The sequence below is a fragment of the Pholcus phalangioides genome, unplaced genomic scaffold (genome assembly GCF_987345545.1).
Source record: "Pholcus phalangioides strain wild (caught in Gottingen) unplaced genomic scaffold, Ppha-v1.0 ptg000015l_1, whole genome shotgun sequence".
In the NCBI taxonomy this organism is placed as follows: Eukaryota; Metazoa; Arthropoda; class Arachnida; order Araneae; family Pholcidae; genus Pholcus; species Pholcus phalangioides.
The window spans coordinates 113,650,589-113,669,936 of record NW_028301608.1 but is presented as its reverse complement, the minus strand read 5'-3'; the positions used below and the strand labels follow the sequence as shown (position 1 = coordinate 113,669,936).

The window sequence follows — 19,348 nt, the reverse complement described above, 5'->3', positions numbered from 1 at the left end:
TTTCATCATTTCAGGTCCAGTCGTAGCTGGAGTTGTTGGACTGACGATGCCAAGGTATTGCTTATTCGGAGATACCGTCAATACAGCTTCAAGGATGGAATCTAATGGTGAACGTGAGTAACAAAATGGTTTTTACTTAGCAACTAGGGTGCAGTCTAGCGTAATACATGGTAGTTTTTCAGTAGAACCGCGGAGTGAGTCAATTTGACCCAAATCAAACTTCATTTTCATTTATCTCCAAAACTTATAAGCAGATGTTAAACGAATTTCGTGACTTTTCATGATATAATATGAATATTAATTCACGAAAATTTTATTATCTTCACATTTCTTGTTTCGGAGCTATGAGCACTTATACCTAGAACCGCGGTTTGGGTCATTTTGACCCAACGTACTATTCTATAGGAAAAAAGGAATGTAGAATTTTCTTGGAAGTGGTTACCCTTTGTAAATGAAAATAGTGAAGGATGAAGGTCTTTCAAGGTCAAGGCCAATTCATTGTCATAGCAGATTATTTTTTTTCAATGGGATAATGGCACAAGTAGAGCTACATTTTTTTCTTCCTTTGTAAAATTGAATACCTGGAATTCTGACGGGACTCAATAAAGATTTTGGGAGAGTAAAAGTTTAACTCTAGAAAAAACGTGTAGTTGAAATTTCTGTAGGCAAACGATGTCACAGAAAAAGAATAAAATTCTGGCCTGCACCAAATACATTTTGAATGGATTTCCAAATCTCGGGAAGTATCAGCATCCAACGAATCTCTCTTTCAGAGCACATAGAGATGCAACTGATCAAGCCATTTGAGAACAAGGGCAGAAATGGCTCAACCGACACTTTTTTTCACTACACTGAAGCTAGCTTAAATGCTAAAAGCCAAAAAATACGAGCTTAGCAGAGACGGTGAGACGAAATCGAAGAGCAATATTACCTGACGCAATGAATATAGTGAAACAACAGTTGTATGGAACAATGATGCCACAATGGCAATTTATCAAGGAAAGAACGATATAAGCTTTTCATTATTCAGCACGCTTCATCTGGCAGTCGATATTGGAAGTAGTTAGCCCAAAAAGCTTCCACACACACAGAAACTATTTCACACTACAATTCAAAAGTGTAACAATCAAATGCCCAGAAAATGTTCGGTGAAGATGGCATCACAGACGTTTCTACAACATCCTGGATCTCACTATAAAAAATTCCCATATTTTGTATAGAGCAGTACAGAAGGCCAGAACTATTTTTCGAAAGCAGTTCCTCTAAAATCTTATTGAAGAACTGCGTTTATCATACGCGTTGCCCTTGCGCAAAAGGAAACGTTCGTACGCTCTTGATCATGTAACTGTGCGTTATCGATCAAAATAATATGTGTAATAAAAAAAACGAGTCTGATGACAGGTAACATAAAAATATGTGGAAACAAAACTGTTAATTTTTGCATGGGCTGTACAACTTCAACATGCGATTAAGGTGCAAGAATAATAAAAAAAAATTTGCTCAACTGCTCATTATAAATTCCACTTATCAGTAAGAAATCAATACTTATTCGACAGTATCATCTTATAGACTTTTTCATACTTAATTTGACGAGCTTATTTTACATCTTTGTCATATTATGGGATAACTGAAAAATGCTTTTGGACTGAATAGAGTGAATAATGTATACTCAATCTTATTTTTACTAAATTACATAATTTTTTAGCTAATTTCGAAGCTCATTTTATATTCATAAACAAATATAATTTTCCATTATGAATATGCAACTGAACAACATTGAATAAGAGTAGGGGGAAAATCCCAGGAATCGAAAATAAATTCCTGTTTTCACTATGAAACACCGTTTTTCACAGTGTGGGTTAATTTGACCCAGTCCGCGGTTCTAGTGTTAAAACGTGATTCAAAACGGGGACAGTATAAGAATTTATATATATAATTTTTTAGTTTGTCCCACACTGTATCTTCACTCTCAAAACTGATACAGTAAAGGGTAATTTTTGAACTCCTTTTGAGCATAATCTAAATTGAAACTATAACTCTACGATGGACGGATTATGAGAAAAATGCCGCATCAGCACTTACTCTGTATAAAATATGTAATGCGATTCAACTGAAATTATTCCTCAATAATTTATCTACCAAGTTGTCGATGACAAGAGCATTGTGTTAGAGATTTATTACGGGACGATAATTTGAAATCTGAAAAGAAATTTCAGAACTTTCAAAACTCGGAAATACGTGATTTATTTCATTCATTTTCTCTACAAACTCCGATGATCTCGCACCAAAGAAATATTTCAGAGAAAAAAATTCAGATATATTTCATATTGCGATGGATTCCATCAAGAATCGGAAATATCCTTACACTGGAGAATGTTTTCCTAACGTCTGGTCGTATCCCTGATATTTTTTCGATTTCACGTTGTTATTTTTGTTGTTGGGAATGCAGTATTGAAAACTATTTCCCTGTGTTTTTTCTCTGAATTCGACAAGAGTTTTATAAAATGAGGAATCCTGGGATTCTTTCATTCTTTGCTTTGTAAGGAAAGACCCATTTCATGTTTCTTACGGTCGGTCCCTCGGGGGTTTAGAAATATACTTTTTATAGAATGTCTCTCTTTCTGTGTTCCTTTTCCCTTCTGTCAATTTATTTTTTTCTGGAACTTTTCTTAGAATTTGTTTTAAACGTCTGGATGTGCAGCACAATATGCATGTCAAACTTCCAAAATCGATTCTATCGGGATTCTAACAAATTCCTGAAAGATTGCTTCGAACATTTCAGAACTGATCCCTTGAACTTTGTAAATTTTCATTTATTTCTCCGACTGGAATTCTTAGATATTCGCCTGAAGAGAAATCAATGCTGACCTTGAAATACGCATAAGAATTCTTTAACACGATCCTAGTTCCGGATGGAATTTTAAAATCGGAAAACGTCAATAAAAGAAGAGAAATATATTTGTCTTTTTTTTAATTTTTGAGGGAAATTCATTTCTTGTTTCTCTTTACTTCGAAGTTTTTTCGACTTTTAACAAGTGGAAAATTGGAACAAATTTTGTTGTTACGGCAGGAAATTGTTTATGAAGGAAACTAAATCCATTTCAGAAGAGTAAAATTGCAGATTTGACCGATTGCTTTCAAAGCGCAAGATTATCGGACTTTACGGCCAACTCTGTAAACATGATGGGTTTTTTTTTTAATTTCTAGCCCGCAAACTATTTGCACTATTTTTGTTTATCAGTACCTCACACACAGACCTTTGCTACATACACAAATTTACATTCACTTTCCCTCCCCCCCAAACGGATAACGGATAAAATCCTCCGATACCAAAACTTCTCCCATATAGAAAATGCCAAAGTTCGCCGCTTAATATCTAATAAACCTCAACGACTTTTCCCCGCTTAATGGAATATCACGCTTTATACGTCAACTGTTAATGCATATTAACCACTATACACATAATGTTTTTATTGAATGAAACATTTAGAATGAATGAAAAATTTGTAAGTAGGTCACGATAAATACATTTTGAGTAGGTACTGCCCTGCATGTATTCAAAATCTCTTCTCAATGCGTACATTAAATTATTTTATTTTTTGTTCTCTGCTGAGCCAATAGAAAGCTCTAAATTTCCTAATGAAAAACTATCGTGATCATTGTAAATAAATATAACTTTCATTTGAATTTTGATGTCTGATTTATTTGAGAAGCTTTATTAATATTGATCCTTCATCAGTTTTCAATATACAAACTATACCAACGTTTTAAAATGGCAATTGAAACTTCCCCCCCTCCCTCCCACGCATAATTATATATTGTGTGCTGGACCGACTGTATTGAAATGTACACATGCAGGTGTTCTTTTGAGCTATTTCGTCAAATATTAACGTTCCACTGACCTACCGATTTTTCAGTAGGTGGCTGGTATGCGATCATGTGGGCATTGTGAAGAACTCGGTTCCAGGTTCAAACCCTACTGACAGCATACTGGTTTTTCTGCTGATAGACAGAATTGCATAGAGTTCGACATAAAAGAAATATGAAACATCTCTCTCTCGAAATTTTCCGAAATTTTGAATACTAGTTGAAATTTTTTCAATTTATCAACAACATTTAGAAATTCATATTCAAATATGTTTGAGCGAATTCGTGTAGGTGTTTTTACGAACTTCGACGAAAATATCTCTCTCGAATGTTCGTAGCTTTCAAAGTGCAAGATTATCTTTCCAACGTATCTCTTTCCATTGACTATCATATTCCAGATTGGATGCGATATTTAGGTTTTCAAATGTCTTTCAAAGTAAATTTGTATCTCTCGTATTCTCGTTGATAGCTTTACTGTAGAAATCAATGGAAAGTCTTCGAAAGGTCTTCCCTCAATAAAAAGTAGCCTTTTCTTCGCTCGAGTGAAAACAAAAGCTTTTCTCGAAGATCCTTCGAAACATCTCTTAGCAGTTTGTTCGATGCATTTCCCCCATCTTTTTTCATTTAAACAGTGAATTTCTGCAGGTATTCTCGAGACTACTTCTTTTCTTTCTTTCTTTCAACGGGGCACAACTCAGGTCTATCACCATTATGGACAATTAATTGACTACCTAGGGAGTTCAAATCAAATCAAATCAAATTTATTCATTTCCAACATACAGAGATTTAGATAAATTTAAAAAAAAAACATATTTATCGTCCAGAGGCTGTGATGCCTGTACGGATGATTGAAAATTTACATGATAATTAATGAATAAAATATATCAAGCATGCGACATAAAAAGAAACATTAAAAAAGAGACATATATACAACACAAAAGAGACAAAATTATCACTGTCAAATAAAAAAATGCGTAAAGATAAAAAATCAAGAACGAAAAAACATATACAACACAAAAAACACAAAGTTCTTCATGCACAGCGCGAAATGTAAAACAAAACAAAACATTACATAAATATTATATGAAAAAAAATGAAACTCGCACATACATAGACAAACACAAACAATAACAATTTTCTTAATTGAAGAAATATACATAATTAAAGTGGCGAAACAGAAGTAAATAAATTTTATTTTGCCTATCCTAAAGGTCAAAATAAGAGTCTACATCTTCCATTGAAAAAATAATTTGAATAATGATTTTTTAAATGCCGCGTGTGTGGGTATATTTTGTATTTCAAGCGGTAGTGAATTATATAATTTCGGAGCTAAATAATAAAAATGTTTACGAAAAATTTCTTTCCTAAAAGTAGGAATTCGGTAAATCATATGAGGTCTCCTCACTCGGATACATTATCTTTTAAACTGCATAAGCCTTTATTACGGTCTAAGAAAAGAATAATACGGAAAAGAGCATTATATAGTGTAAAGGAAGTAGATAATGATATCTAAAAATTCTAGTAGAATAATACTGACCTCGACTCAATATTTTGAAAACTCTCTTTTGCATTGAAAATAAAGGCAATAAATTAGTTTTGTAATCACCACTCCATATAAGTGTACCATAATTTATAAATGAATAAAACCAAGCATAGTGAAGGTCTTTTAAGAAATTAGCGGAAACTTTCTTACTTATATAATAAAAATTATATAAAACAAAAGGATGTTTTTTAAGTAGTTCATGAACATGAGATTTCCATTTTAAATTGCTGTCTACATTTAAACCCAAGTATTTAATACTACTTACTTCTTGAATTGCATCGCAATCATTGTGCCGGAAGTGTAAGTGTGTGTGTGTGTCTAAGAGTCTGAGTGTGTATGTAGTGTTGTCTTTGATTTTTCAGTGCCGCCATCTATATTTCAGAAGTGAAGTGAGTGATGTGTCGTGATTGAATTACATTTGTATTGTACGTAGGTCTGTTGCTCTCTGTGGCGAGACTTTTTAAAGGGGGAGATCGGTTCGCATTCACGCCTTGAAGTTGGGAACCACAGAAAACCAACTTCAGCCGACCAACCCCCTCCCTCGAAATATAAAAATACTTTTCATGTTCCTATTCAATATTTTATAATTTTGTATTTTCTTCTTAAATCCACTATGAAATTTTGAAATATGTAGTTTCAGATGCTTGCGACAATTACCACTGGTGATATAGTACCTGCATTAATTTTCGTTCCCATAGACCATACATGTCCAACCCATAGCCCGCTAGCCAAATGCGGCCCTCGTAGTCACCTAATGTGTCCTACGACCTCAAACGTAAATTTTGTAAAAACAAACGAAGTGGCATATTGAAGGTCACTTCAGGCACCGACAGCATATTTCAAGACCACTCAAGTGGCCGACGCAGTTTCGCATCACTTTGGTGACGCGTGGCATATCTCCAGATCACAGAAGTGACTTGCGGCGCAGCTTCAGATCACTTAGGCCACCCGCGGAGAAAAACCACATCACTTGAGTAACCCACGACACAGTTCCAGATCACACAAGTGGCCTGCGGCCCATTTCCAAATCATCTGAGCGATCTGCGACGCATTTCCAAATCACTGATACGCGGCACACTGTCCGATCACTTAAGCTATCCACGGCGGTCGATTTTTAGGTCAGTTGAGCGATCTGCGGCGCATTTACAGATCACTCAAGTGGCTCTCGTCTCCATACCAATGAAGTTGCTCGCACTCCTCGTAATGCTGAGCACCCTTACCATACACAGTCTTCAAATACCTCGAATCTCGAACCAAATCCTTGGTTTTCCAAGGTGCCACATAAATGATGCCGTTTTCGCATTGCCTAGCCTTCTTATCTAGCTGCACCATCTACTTGCGCAAACGTGCATTAAGCCATGACTTTTGTGAGGATTAGTTAATTTTGTTTTCGTTGTGAAAGCTTGCTCCCGCTGGGGGCCACGCAGAAGTAAAGGACATTTTGATAGCGTTGCGGGTTACGTGCTTTTCACGAACTTTGAAGATACCCCCTTCTTTTATGGTTCTCGCCACATTTCTAATTTTCTGTAGTTTCCATCCATCTCTCTCTCTCTCTCTCTATTTTTGAGATCATAATTTATTCCTCTTCACAGTGAGTTTTATGCTAGAAATTGATAAACAAGGATTATTCCGTCATATCGTATCAGATGTTCATCACCCAAAAAAACGGGGGGGAAAGCCATACGTTGGTGTGTGCTGTCTTCAAAAATTGGAATTGCATCAGGGAAAATTCGCAAATAAATGCGATTACATATTAAGGCCTTACATTATATCAAGCATTACGTCAGCAAATGTTTTGCCATTTTTTAACCCCTCCCCCCTTGTCAGCAAAACTCTGGCCCCTCCCTCCCCCACTGTCAGAAAAATTTCGTCAGCACTGCCCCTTACCTCCTAACGCATATTGGTGGGATCAAAAACGTACGTGGGAGGGGGGCATAGGGGACTCGTGCACGTCCCCCGGACGAAGTGTTTTTAAATCAAAAAATTTAAAAAATATATTAAAATTTCGAAAGAAAATACTTTTATGTTATTGTAATCAATTTCTGTTAATTCCAATGCTATTCAAAGACTAAGAACTCAAAATTTCTCGTTAAGAAATTCACTGCGACCCATCCTTTAAGCCATATATGGTGAATCTTTGACCCGCAGACCAAATGTGGCCCTGAAGGTTACCTCATGTGGCTTGCCCCCTGGAACCTAATTTTGTAAAAATGAACTAAGCCGCACATTTAAAAATCGCTTAAATTACCCGTGGCACAATTCCAGAGTATTTAGTGGTCCGGGACACATTTCCAGAGCACTTGAAGGATCCACGAAACATTTAGAGATCACTAAAGTGGCTCTGTAAGGGACTTATCAAGGGAGAATGTTAATTCAGGTGCCCAATAACTATCGAAAGGTTTTTTTTTCGTTTTTGGCGCACCGAATAACATGTCATTAAGAATATTTCATATCTTCATAAGGGGTGGTTGATGACGTAAGCGTCATCTAAAACCCCCTTTCTTGTCATCAAAAGTCAGCAAATCGGAAACTCCCTCCCTCATCGATGCTGACGTAATACTTGAATGAACATTTATGCATTCTGCAGAATGGTTAAATAGGGATTATATACTACTAGCTATAATACCCGGTGCTGCCCGGGTTTTCTTCAATGAGGCTTTTTGGGTCACGTGATATCTCCCTCTTTCTTCGAGGGACATTCAAACCCTGTCTAAGTTAACCAATATGGGACTTCATGAAATAAACAAATCTAGATTTGAAGAAAAATAGAAAATAATATTTTTTTTTCCTTTTTTAAGGGGCGCTAGGTATTTCGATTCCCCCCCCCCCCCGCCCCCGAACTTCAAGTTATCTATTTCTGCCTGTTTCTGCTTCCAAAAATGCTTAATTAAAGCTGTGGAATTTTTTTCGATGAACTTTTTACGGGCCCGTAATTTTAAAACATCCTAAACCATATGAATTTATGCAAATAAATATCAAAAGACAATACGGAGACATTAATTTTCATGCTTGAGAAGATACAAATAAAAAGTTGAAATCAATGTTATTGCATGAATGTCCAACTCAAAAGAAAAAATGTCCGGATAATTACCTCATATTTAATCTCCTGCGCTTCGTATGCCTGAGCGAACTCAATACATTTCAAAAATCGAGAATTCAATACAATTTTTAAAATTATTGATGTGGCCGAAACCACACTAAATTTCCTCATTTCTACAGTAAAATCGGCAATTTTAACACTGATTTCTATGGGGAATCATCCTTTGCCTTACCCTCAAAGTGATGCTGATAATGGCGTCTGTTCAAAAAACTCTCATTACTGGGAGGATTGAAAAAAATGGCAACCCATTATAAAGGCACAAACTATTATACATACATTTGCAACATTAAAGAAGTGACAAACCATTGTAAAGGCATATACATGTCTGAAACGTACTGATAGGAAACCACGGTAACCAAAGTAAACGTTCCGAAAGTGATTGTTGAGGCCCAAAAACCATTGTTGCCCGACAGTTTTTTGCCCGTTTGGGGCATTTGTCCTGCTCTGACTAAATTTTAAAGTAGCCTATCGTTCAAGTCGGGTCCCATTTGGTATATATGCAAAATTTGGCGACGATCGATCCAAAATTGTAGATTTGTATCGAGAACATACATACACACACACAGACACACAGAAAATCAATTTTATATATATAGATAGATATATATCTGCAATTAGTTTTTTGAGTCTAGTTCTCCACTCAAATGGATTTAATTTGACAATTCTCTCATTGAGGGGTTCCTCTAATGGGGGCTCTATACATATTTGCAATAGAATTTTCTAGTTTCTATCTGCAGACCTGTGGAAAATTCGGCCTGTTATTTATAAGAAAATTTTTATCTTTCTAAGCCTGAGGAATTCGTCACTTCGGTATGGAGAGATGCAATTTAAGTGCTACCATTCTGAGGTTTCAGTTTGTTCACAGAGGTTTCTTGCGAGCCACTGAATAAAATCGGGAATAATTTCAATCTCGTCTAATGTATCCGTTTCGAATAAACCAATTCGCTTTAACTACTTTGTTCTCGTTCAATTTGGATTATTACACCGTCCGACATGAAAATTCTTAAAAAAAATTTTTTTTATGGAATTTCTAGTACAACATTCAAACGTACAGGGTGTCCAGTAAATTCATAAATAGCTTGAAAATTCGTAAAAGTCGCAGAAAAAAAAATCGGTGTGCTTGAATGCGGTTTACAAAAAAGTTATTCTAACGAATAATTTTTTTTTTTCGTTTTTTGACAAGAAATAATACTTCCAATTTTTGTCGATAGAGAATGCTGCACGAAAGGAGTGTGATTGGGTCAGGACATTTTTATCCAATCTGTGTCCGAAACGTTCGTAAAGCTTCAGTCAACGATTCGTAGCTGAGGCATATATTCACCAATAGTGGTTTATCCACCTATGTCAACAAACCTTATGAATGTCAACAAACCTTATGAAAGCGCCAGTAACAAGAAAATTAATAAATGAGCTTTTAATCGTACACTCTGCGTTTTATGGGACTCTGATCTGCATACTTCAAATGAATTGCTTTCGTGAAGTGTCCTCTACCGACAAAAATTTGTAATAATTTTTTGATATTTCGGTACCAAAAAAAATTCCTTCTTGTGAGAGTAGCTTTTTGTTCCAAACTGCATTCAAATATACCGAGTCCTTCGATTCTGATGAAGTTTTAAACTGATTTTCTAATAAATACTTGTGGAATGTACGAAAGCAAGTGATTCACCAGGGAAGGGTATTGCGGATACACAGACGAGGACTTTTGTCGAACAATGTTGTTTTTCGATTCTTCTCTTCCGACTGCAATGCCCCAGCCTTTGCGGTGAAAGCCGCAGTAAAACCCCTGTTAACAGTCACCCCTCCTTTGCAGGCAAATAATAATTTTCCATTGTATAAGAAAAAAGTGTGAATTCCAAACCCCTGATTAACGGTCACCCCTCTTTTACGGACGAATTTTTGTCCCGTTGGCGTCCGTGTTTGAGAGATATTACTGTATTTCGTTTCGGAAATTTGAAAGTTGTGCGTAATTATAAATTGAAGACCGGAAATGGTAAACGAAGTAAGTACCAAACAAAAAAATTGCCCTCGTCAGTAATACTAAGGTTGTCGACCTGAGAGATGATACGAGTGTCCGTCCAACTCACTATAAGTAGGTGAAAAACGCGTCAGTAGATGTCACTTAACACGTTGGTCTAAGACGCGTAAAACATGTTTTTCGCTCTCCTGTAAAATTTGCGATTTAGCACTTTCTGCGTCTGCCATTTCTGGTGTTGAATTTAAATTCAAAAACTGAGTAATAGTCGGGAAAAAGACACAACTAACCAACAATTTTTCCCTTCATTTATGCTGTTTTTCCCCAACTTTCTCCCCGCCCATTTGAATTCAAATATCTCAGCGGATATTGCACTTAGAAACGTAATTTTATCAGTCTCAAGAGAGACTAACTTTCTAATTAAGTTTTTGAGTATTGGGTGTCCGTATAAAAAAAAAAATAATAATAACTATACAATCCTTTGCAACAAGAATGATGTATCTGATTTCAACGCGTTATTTGGATAATTTTCCTAACTGGAATTATTTATACCTCTAGGATCAATGACTCGCTAGTAAAATTCAACAAAACGAATTAAGGATTCCATCCCTGTCTAAAGATACGGTTACTTTTATTTCAATGTTCAATATATTTTCGTAACAATATAATTATTAAAAATATATATCATGTATAAAATAATTTAATCCTATAGATGTCTTAATAAAAAATTTCTGTACTTTTGATTTGTTAATAATCGAACACTAAAAAATTGTCATTGCAGCTTTGAAGATACACATCAGCGAGGAATGCTGTCAAGTCTTGGAACAACTCGGTGGTTACGAAGTTCAGACGAGGGGCTACGTCAAGATCAAGGCAAGTTCTTTATGATCTTACAAAACAGTGTAACTTCGGTTAACGAGCAAACATTTTGAAAAAAAAAAAGATTCGATTTAGGAGCGATGATTCGCGTTACGAGCAAAAATTTTGCGCTTTATTTATTGCCACGTTATCACAATGGAGCTGATGGGTTTTTTCGCTTCCGTTCCTACACGTACTGAGGAACTGTGGGTAGTATTTTCCCGTACAGTCTCCGGTCAGCGTGCCTCACACGAAAAAAAAAATAAATGAGCACCCATGTACGATCGTGACTGTTTAAAATACGCAACTAGATGTCGCATTTTAACTACGCGTATGCGCGCTTGAAGTTTTTTTTTTTACAAATTCAGCTGGACAGCAGTTGATTGTAGACAAACTGATGGACCTCCATTGCATGCAATAGAATCTTATGGAGAACATCTTTTTCTGAAGAGGGGGGAAGTGCCTCACTTCAAATAACATTAGAGATATGTTGTGTAAGAAGCGGGAATCTGTGCAAAATTCTAGAAAAGAACCACTCAAATGAAGCTGCAGCAGTGTGCGAGCTACGAGTTTGTCCAAGAGAAATGCAAATTCCCCATTTCCAAGAAATTCTAAAAAGGATTAGGTTTATAATCTAAGAAGGTTTAGATTTATTTTTAAAAGCAAGTGTGTCATCAGCAGAGCCCGGATTACATGCGCTATAAAAGTAGCAAAATATGCACTTAAAAAAAGCGGTATATGCACTGAAAATGCTGAAATATGCAGTTAAAATGCTGAAATATGCAGTTAAAATGCTGAAATATGCAGTTAAAATGCTGAAATATGCAGTTAAATGCTGAAATATGCAGTTAAAATATAAATCTGCACTTACAAAATGCAGACACATATCATGAAATATCAAATAAAAGTGCCGAATATAAAATAATTCATAAAAATTGAGAAATTAAGACATTTAAGTATACTATAATATATGCATTCAAAAATGTCGATGTTCAAATACAAATACAAATACAAATACAAATACAACGCCACAACAGGCAAAATGCCCAACGAGGTGGCTGATAAAAAGATGCCCATAAAAATATGGTTGTCATATGTTTCAAAAATACAGCAACCCAATTAAAAATGCAATTAACACAAATTACAAACAATATATACACATGATAAAATATTATACAATGCCCATAAAGAATACTTATGGTTGTCTTATTCTAAAAATGGATAGCTTCTCGATTTACCCCAACATGTTTATCGTATTTCTTTTTAAACGTGTCAATTGTGTTACAATTTACTAACCCCGGGGGTAAGCTATTCCATTTATTAACAACCCTATTGGAGAAAAATTCCCTGCGACACCATAACCTTGCATTGTCCCTCACCAATCGATACTGGTGTCCCCTTGTAAAAGCAGTCGATTGGCGGTGTACTAAAAGTTCATGGTCCATCCTATCCATCCCATTGAAAATTTTGAACACTTCGATCATATCTCCTCGACACCTGCGTTCATCCAATGTAAACATATTCAAAAAATGAAGTCTTTCTTCATAACTCAAGCCCTGTGTGCCAATAAGGACACGCGTAGCTCTTCTCTGCACCCCTTCAACCAAGTCTATGTCCCTCTGTAAGTATGGTCTCCAAAACCTTACAGCATACTCCAGTCCAGGACGAACTAAGCCTCGAAAAAGCGGAAGAATGACTTTAGGAGAACGCGAAGAGACCTTTTTGAAAATGAGACCAAGCATTCTATTCGCTTTTTTGACCACCGCTGAACAATGTTCAGAAAACTTAAGTCGCTCGTCAATGAGAATTCCCAAATCGGTGACTCTAGTTGCATCCGGGATAGTGACACCATTCAACTCGTAAGAGAACCGTGGGTTGTTAAATATGCACGAAATAAAAAAATATGTCTTAAATAGTTTTGAATACACACACTAAAGAATATATATAAGAATCTTGGAAAAATATGCGTAAAATGAAAATATATGCATTTAAAAATTGCTTCAGTTTCCCTAAAGAGGAAAAATATGCGCGAAAAATGAAAAAAAAAGTTCATTTGGAAATGCAGAAATATGACCTAAAGTATAAAAATATGCACAAAAGTGAAAAACGAAAAATAGGCAAATTAAAAGCACCAAAAAACAAAAATATGCAGTAGAACTAACAAGTATGTGAAAAAAAATGAAGAAGGCATGCATTTAGGAGTGCAAAAATATGCATTTAAAAACGCCCAAAAATGAACAACACTGAATGATGAAATATTTCCTTGAAAAAAATTGAAGATATTTCATTAAATTTGAAAAAAATAAGAAAGATAACAACGAACTTGAAAACATTATTACAATGCGATTATTGTAGAAAAAATACTGAAAATATGCACTTATTTCTGAAATTTCGGAGATTTTATGCATTTATATGCACACGTAAGTAAATTGATAAACATTACATATTGTACGTTAATAATTTACATCGTTAGTATATTATACATATGTTATTGTATTGCTTATTATATTATTATTGTATTGCTTATTATATTATTATTGTATTGTGTCATTGAATGAAGTCGTTTTCGTTAGTCATTTTTATGTGAATGAATCATTGTGAAACGAATTATGCGAGTTTCTATTATTTCCTATGTGGAAGTTTGATTCGAATAACGTGCACGTTGGAGAAACGAATTGAGCACGTTAACCGAAGTTCGACTGCATATTTGCTTGTTTTTTTTCTATTTGAGGAAAAACATTTTTCTGTAACTTTTTATGAGTTTTGTCACGTTGGCATTTTTCCCGGGGGGAAAAAAATATTATTTTAACAAACGTTCGCTTTTTTGCAGAAGTGGTGCTTTTTCTTTTCTTGGTAGATCGGAAAGAATCCTTAAATGCAACTTTTACCACTTGATCATTAGAGTAATTTTTTTTGAACAATCACTAATTGCTTTTAAACGAAAATTCCATTAGTCACAAATAGGATTGGAAATTCCCCTTTTTTGTAGTTTTTTTTTGATTTGGCTTTGGAAAAATAATGAATCTACAAGAAAATTCATTTACATCTATTCAATTTTGGATAAATTTGAGAAAAAAACACCGAAAGATTCATTTCACCTCACGGTTGAAGAAAAATAGAAAGCTTTTTGTTGTTCTTGTGCTTCTCTACTGCTCTTTTTCAGGTAAAATATTAAGATAAGCAAGTCTGCAAAAATAAATTAATTAATAGAGAACTGATGGAGTTTTTACAGCTTACAGACCACTTTCATTCCATTAGCTAGTGCTGAAGCAAATAAAAAACCAAAGTGGAAGAGAGCATTTCCATACGTCACTTACAAGTCAGGTTTAGAAACTTAAGGCATCTATAGGATACATGTTCAAATATGGTCCTTGGATGATCAATACCTATGGAAATTGGAAAGAATCTAAGAAATTTGAGTACGACCAATTTAATACGTTAGTAATAGTAAATAACTCATGTAGTGGTGTTTTTCTTATCTATAGGGTAAAGGTGAAATGCAGACATATTGGCTCATGGGCAAGATCAAGTCCGAACAACTTAAACTCTTACCGAAAGAGATGTTGGTCCCGCAACCACTGTTTGCTCTGCGCGAAGGGGACAAGCGAAGGAGAAGCCCCAAACTCGATTCGACAACTCGTAGGGGTTCCCTGGCCGTGCGTGCCGATCCCACTGTGTCAAAACTCGTGGGAGGTGAGCAAACGCCACCTCAGCCTAACGGGTCCATTCCGGGCATACCCGTTTTCTTACGAGTCGCCCAAGACAGTCCGAGGCCTGCGAGGAGGTTCAGTGCTCAAATAAACCAAACCAATCGCCATCCGCCGAGGCATAGGGATTTGCCATCCACACAGAACAAACTGATGCACGAAGAATACGGTTTCACACCCTTGATGAATCAAGACATGGGTGTACAGGAGCAAGAGGACTCTTCCATCATTGACGATGACGTCCTGTGCGACGATGCCGACGATGACTGTGTCACTGCGCTCATCAGCCGAGGACTGAACGGTGAAGTGACGACGTCCTCGAACAGGAGGCACCGTAGCGGTGGCGACGCAAGGATCAATGAAAGGCCGTTACGAACGTCTCCGTTGGAGAGCGACGATTCGTCTTGTAGGTTCTTCGGCGATAACATGGAGAGGAAGCTAAGAATCGACCTTTCGACTCAATCCAAGAGGTGGCGGTCGTGCGACGAGATCGACATCCCGAAAGTACCTAAAGCCACTCTGAAAGACTGGCTAGCGGGACTGTTCAACAACACCAAATTACAGACTGAAGGTGATCCGAGAAAACTGAACAATCACCCGGCACCTACAATGATTATATCCACGAACGGGGACGAAGAAAGCATCGTGTAAATTCATTCGTGTAATTATTATTTTTGATGGCTGTGATATATCCGTTAAAAAAATTGATGTCGCATGAACTGTTCATTCACGTGTTTAATAAAATAAATATATATTTGTGGCGTTATATGCTGATGCATCATAATCATAGCTGAATCATCATAAGAAACATAGGTGTTTGTTCAATTTGATGAATCTACGGCAATTCAGCACAGCTTTTACTCAGCGCGGCCAGTTCAGTAGTATCACGTGTGCCTAGTTATTCAAAAAATAATCGTAATAAAGATAAATAAATGAAAAAATAATATGATTAACAACCATAATTTATAAAATAGGAACGCGCGCCCCTATCTCCTATGAAGAAAGCGTTTCCACAATCGAAAGAGGCTGCTTTTTCCATTTTTCGCAGTGTTTATGGCGTCGCGGGCAGACAAGTGAATTGCAAGGAAAATATTACACAGACAGTGAATTTGCATTAAATATTAGAAAATTAACTGCATTCGCTTTCGTACCAGCCAGAGACATAGGTGAAAAGTTTGAATTTTGACAGATAGCACAGGCGTTGATCATTGTAGGACCGGACAGAACCCGCTTCCTGTCTCATACAGATATCGAAGCTTTCATGAAGGATACTAAAGAGTACTGCAGAGCCAATGAGTTACACTCATGTCCATAAATTGAGGATAATGACAGCTCCGGCAAATAAAAGTTCAGAAATAAAACAAACGTTACTTATTCATAAAGCCCAAAAACGATGAAACGATAACCAAGAACAAAAACGATGGTGTATGTATGATACCATTCATAAAAACTACGATTTTTCCTCCCTGGAGCAATTGTGAAAAATATCTCCTTTACAAAAAATTACTATTACATGGTTGGTATGATGTTTAATACATTGTATGTCCCTCATGCGATGAAATACAGTCCGTACAACGCCTGGGCATGCTGAGTATCAAATTAACGATCTGATCTTGGAGAAGATCACTCCACTCAGCAAGCAATGCTCTCAGAAGTTCCGGTACACATGTAGGAGATGGTTGACGGGCTGCAACTCGTCGGCCAAGCATGTCCCACACATGCTCTATCGGATTCAAGTCAGGTGAGAATGCTGGCCATTCCATGCGGGTTATATCCTCAGATTCAAGGCATTCGTTTACGATGTTTGCTCTGTGAGGACGGGCGTTGTAATCCATAAACACAAATTCTGAGCCCATGTCATCCCTAAACAAACGTACATGTTGTTCCAGAATGATGTCCCGATAAATTTGGGCTTTCATGGTTCCGGTTTGAACATGCAGATCTGTTCTGGAACCCAGTATAATTCCACCCCAAACGAGCAATGTTGCACCACCGTAACGGTGTCGTTCAATGATGTTGTCTTGGTGGTAACGGGTACCTGGCGTTCTCCATATGAAAGTCCGACTGCAAGCTAAACCTGGACTCGTCGGAAAACATCACATAAACCCACTGTGACGGTGTCCACATTGCATGTTCTCTACTCCAGGCTAATCGCTGCCGACAGTGAGTTGTCAACACTGCAGGAATTTCCTCTGTCCGTGATTTCAATTTTGTGTTGGTGCATCGTACTCAAGACCTCTACTTACCAACTGTAGAATTATTTTTTTGCTCAGTCGAAAACACTTCATCCAGCACAGTCCCTAGGCTAGAATCATTGATGGGGCCATCTATAGTGAATGTATCGTGTGAAGAAAAAAATAAAGGACAAGAATCGTCTGGGCCTCCGGGCTGGAGCTCTGTCCATGGGTGAAATAGTGAAAGAAAGACGATTCCTTTCGTCATGCGATATTGCACCAGCCAATGCAATGCAGTAGAAGTGCAAAGATCCATAAAAACGCTAAATGAATTCAATAGCGTACGATGACGCTCTTTTTTCAAAAGCGTTTGAATGGTACGAAATGGGTACCGGAAAAAAGCAAACAACATGATGTTCTATCTCTTCTAATATCAGTGTTCGCAGTGTTGCCGACAACACATCTGACAGGCCTGCGAGCATATAGACTAATATCTCCCAAACGTCTGTACACGGTTTGCCTTGAAACTGTGGTACCCGAGGCTGCAGATAGCTGACGAGACAGGTCGGATGCTGTGCTCCGTCTGCTTCTTTTGGCAGTTACTGCTAAATACCGGTCTTCATTCGGCGTTGTAAATCGGGGGTGACCTGTACTGTAACGTCTACTGACATTTCCGTTATCTTGGAATCGTTGCCAAAGCCTAGAGATGAGACTTTAGTCAATTCCAAGTTCCTCGGATACTTCCATCTGAGTACGCCCACATTCCGGGCGGCCGATAATTCTACCACGTAAAAAATCATCCACATGCTGCGTCCTCTGTGTCATAACTATTCGCTTATGAGTCCATCGAGTCCCTCATCCCAATATTTGGAAATTCATAACGGCTCTGAAGAACAGAGAAGCTTTTTTTCAAAATCATTTCAAAGTGTTTTGAAATCACATATGCTGGCCCTAAAGTGTGAAAAAAAGGAGAAGGGAATTGTTGTTTGCGAAACACAAAATCACTGCACTGAATCGTCGGAGCTGAATTGTCTTGCACTGAACGTCGGCGCTGAATTGTCTTGCACTGAATTCATGTCATGTAAGAATACGTCCAACGTCTTTATTTCAGTCAAATTTGTAGAAGAAAGTTTATTATCCCTCTATGGTTCTCATCCCCATAGAAACGTATTGGATGTTTTTTTTTATTTTTTTAAAAACAGAAGTAAATTGGTGCCATTAGCATATTTTAAATTGAAATAATACACCAACAGTTTAATTAATAAGAGATTTTTAATTAGCTATAAGGGTTAATTTAGGGTAAAGTACAACAGTTTGCATTGATTTTAATGTTATTTACAAACAGATAAAATCTTAGCAAAGTTGAATAGTTGTTTTACCTTGGATTTTATTTCTAGTCACCTTACTTTTTGGTGTCATTTCATAAATCTCAGAGCACGTACAATTTCATCCACTTTAAAAAAAAGGCAGAAATAAGGAATTGACTCTTTCTAGATTAAAAATGAATGGAACTAATATAGCAGTATTTTGTACTGAAACTTCACACTGAAAAATATACGGTAGGACCTAAATGATTCCGGTTTATGGAATATACGGTATTATGGGTTAACTCGTTAGTTTAAGAATAAGCTTTCATATTTGAAGCAGAAATATATAAACTTTAAGCTCTTTCATTTGTATTTTCCTTTGGAAAAAAATCAATGAAGCAATACACAGAGTATCTGGCTCATAATGTAGTGGCGGTTTGCAAAATGGTATAGCAAGAAAACGGTGACAGATATTAAAAGTCATTCTTGCGGAATATAAATTTCCGAAGTCAGGAGTTTGAGATACGTCATTCATGCTGCAAGAGGATGTATAGTTATCGAAATAAAACATAACTTTTCATGCAGACTCTGTGCCCGAAAACGCAATTGAAGCTTTGTTGCCTTGTCTCTCCTGATGACAACAAAAGAATTTCCACGTTTCCAAGTGCAATATTTGCTGAGATATTTTGGAATTCAAAAAATCGGAGAAAAATTGGGAAAGGAAACAAAAACTAAGTTTTCTTTCTCTCAGCTGTTCTCTTCTTTCCAACTTGAATCGTTGTCCATTAGTTTTCGTTTCCTTTCCCAATTTTCCTCCGAT

General features: G+C 36.6%; 1 protein-coding gene across 1 annotated transcript in view; it reads left to right on the top strand.

Annotated features, from left to right (window-relative positions):
• The window catches only part of LOC149077630 (receptor-type guanylate cyclase Gyc76C-like), a 245,037-nt gene extending 229,225 nt beyond the window's left edge, over positions 1-15,812 (top strand). The window contains exons 20-22 of the mRNA XM_089245179.1: positions 15-113; positions 11,264-11,355; positions 14,826-15,812. Coding sequence (XP_089101305.1) covers positions 15-113; positions 11,264-11,355; positions 14,826-15,698 — 1,064 coding nt within the window. The 3' untranslated portion in view covers positions 15,699-15,812. The remainder of the gene's footprint in view (positions 1-14; positions 114-11,263; positions 11,356-14,825) is intronic.
• The last annotated feature ends 3,536 nt before the right edge of the window (positions 15,813-19,348 follow it).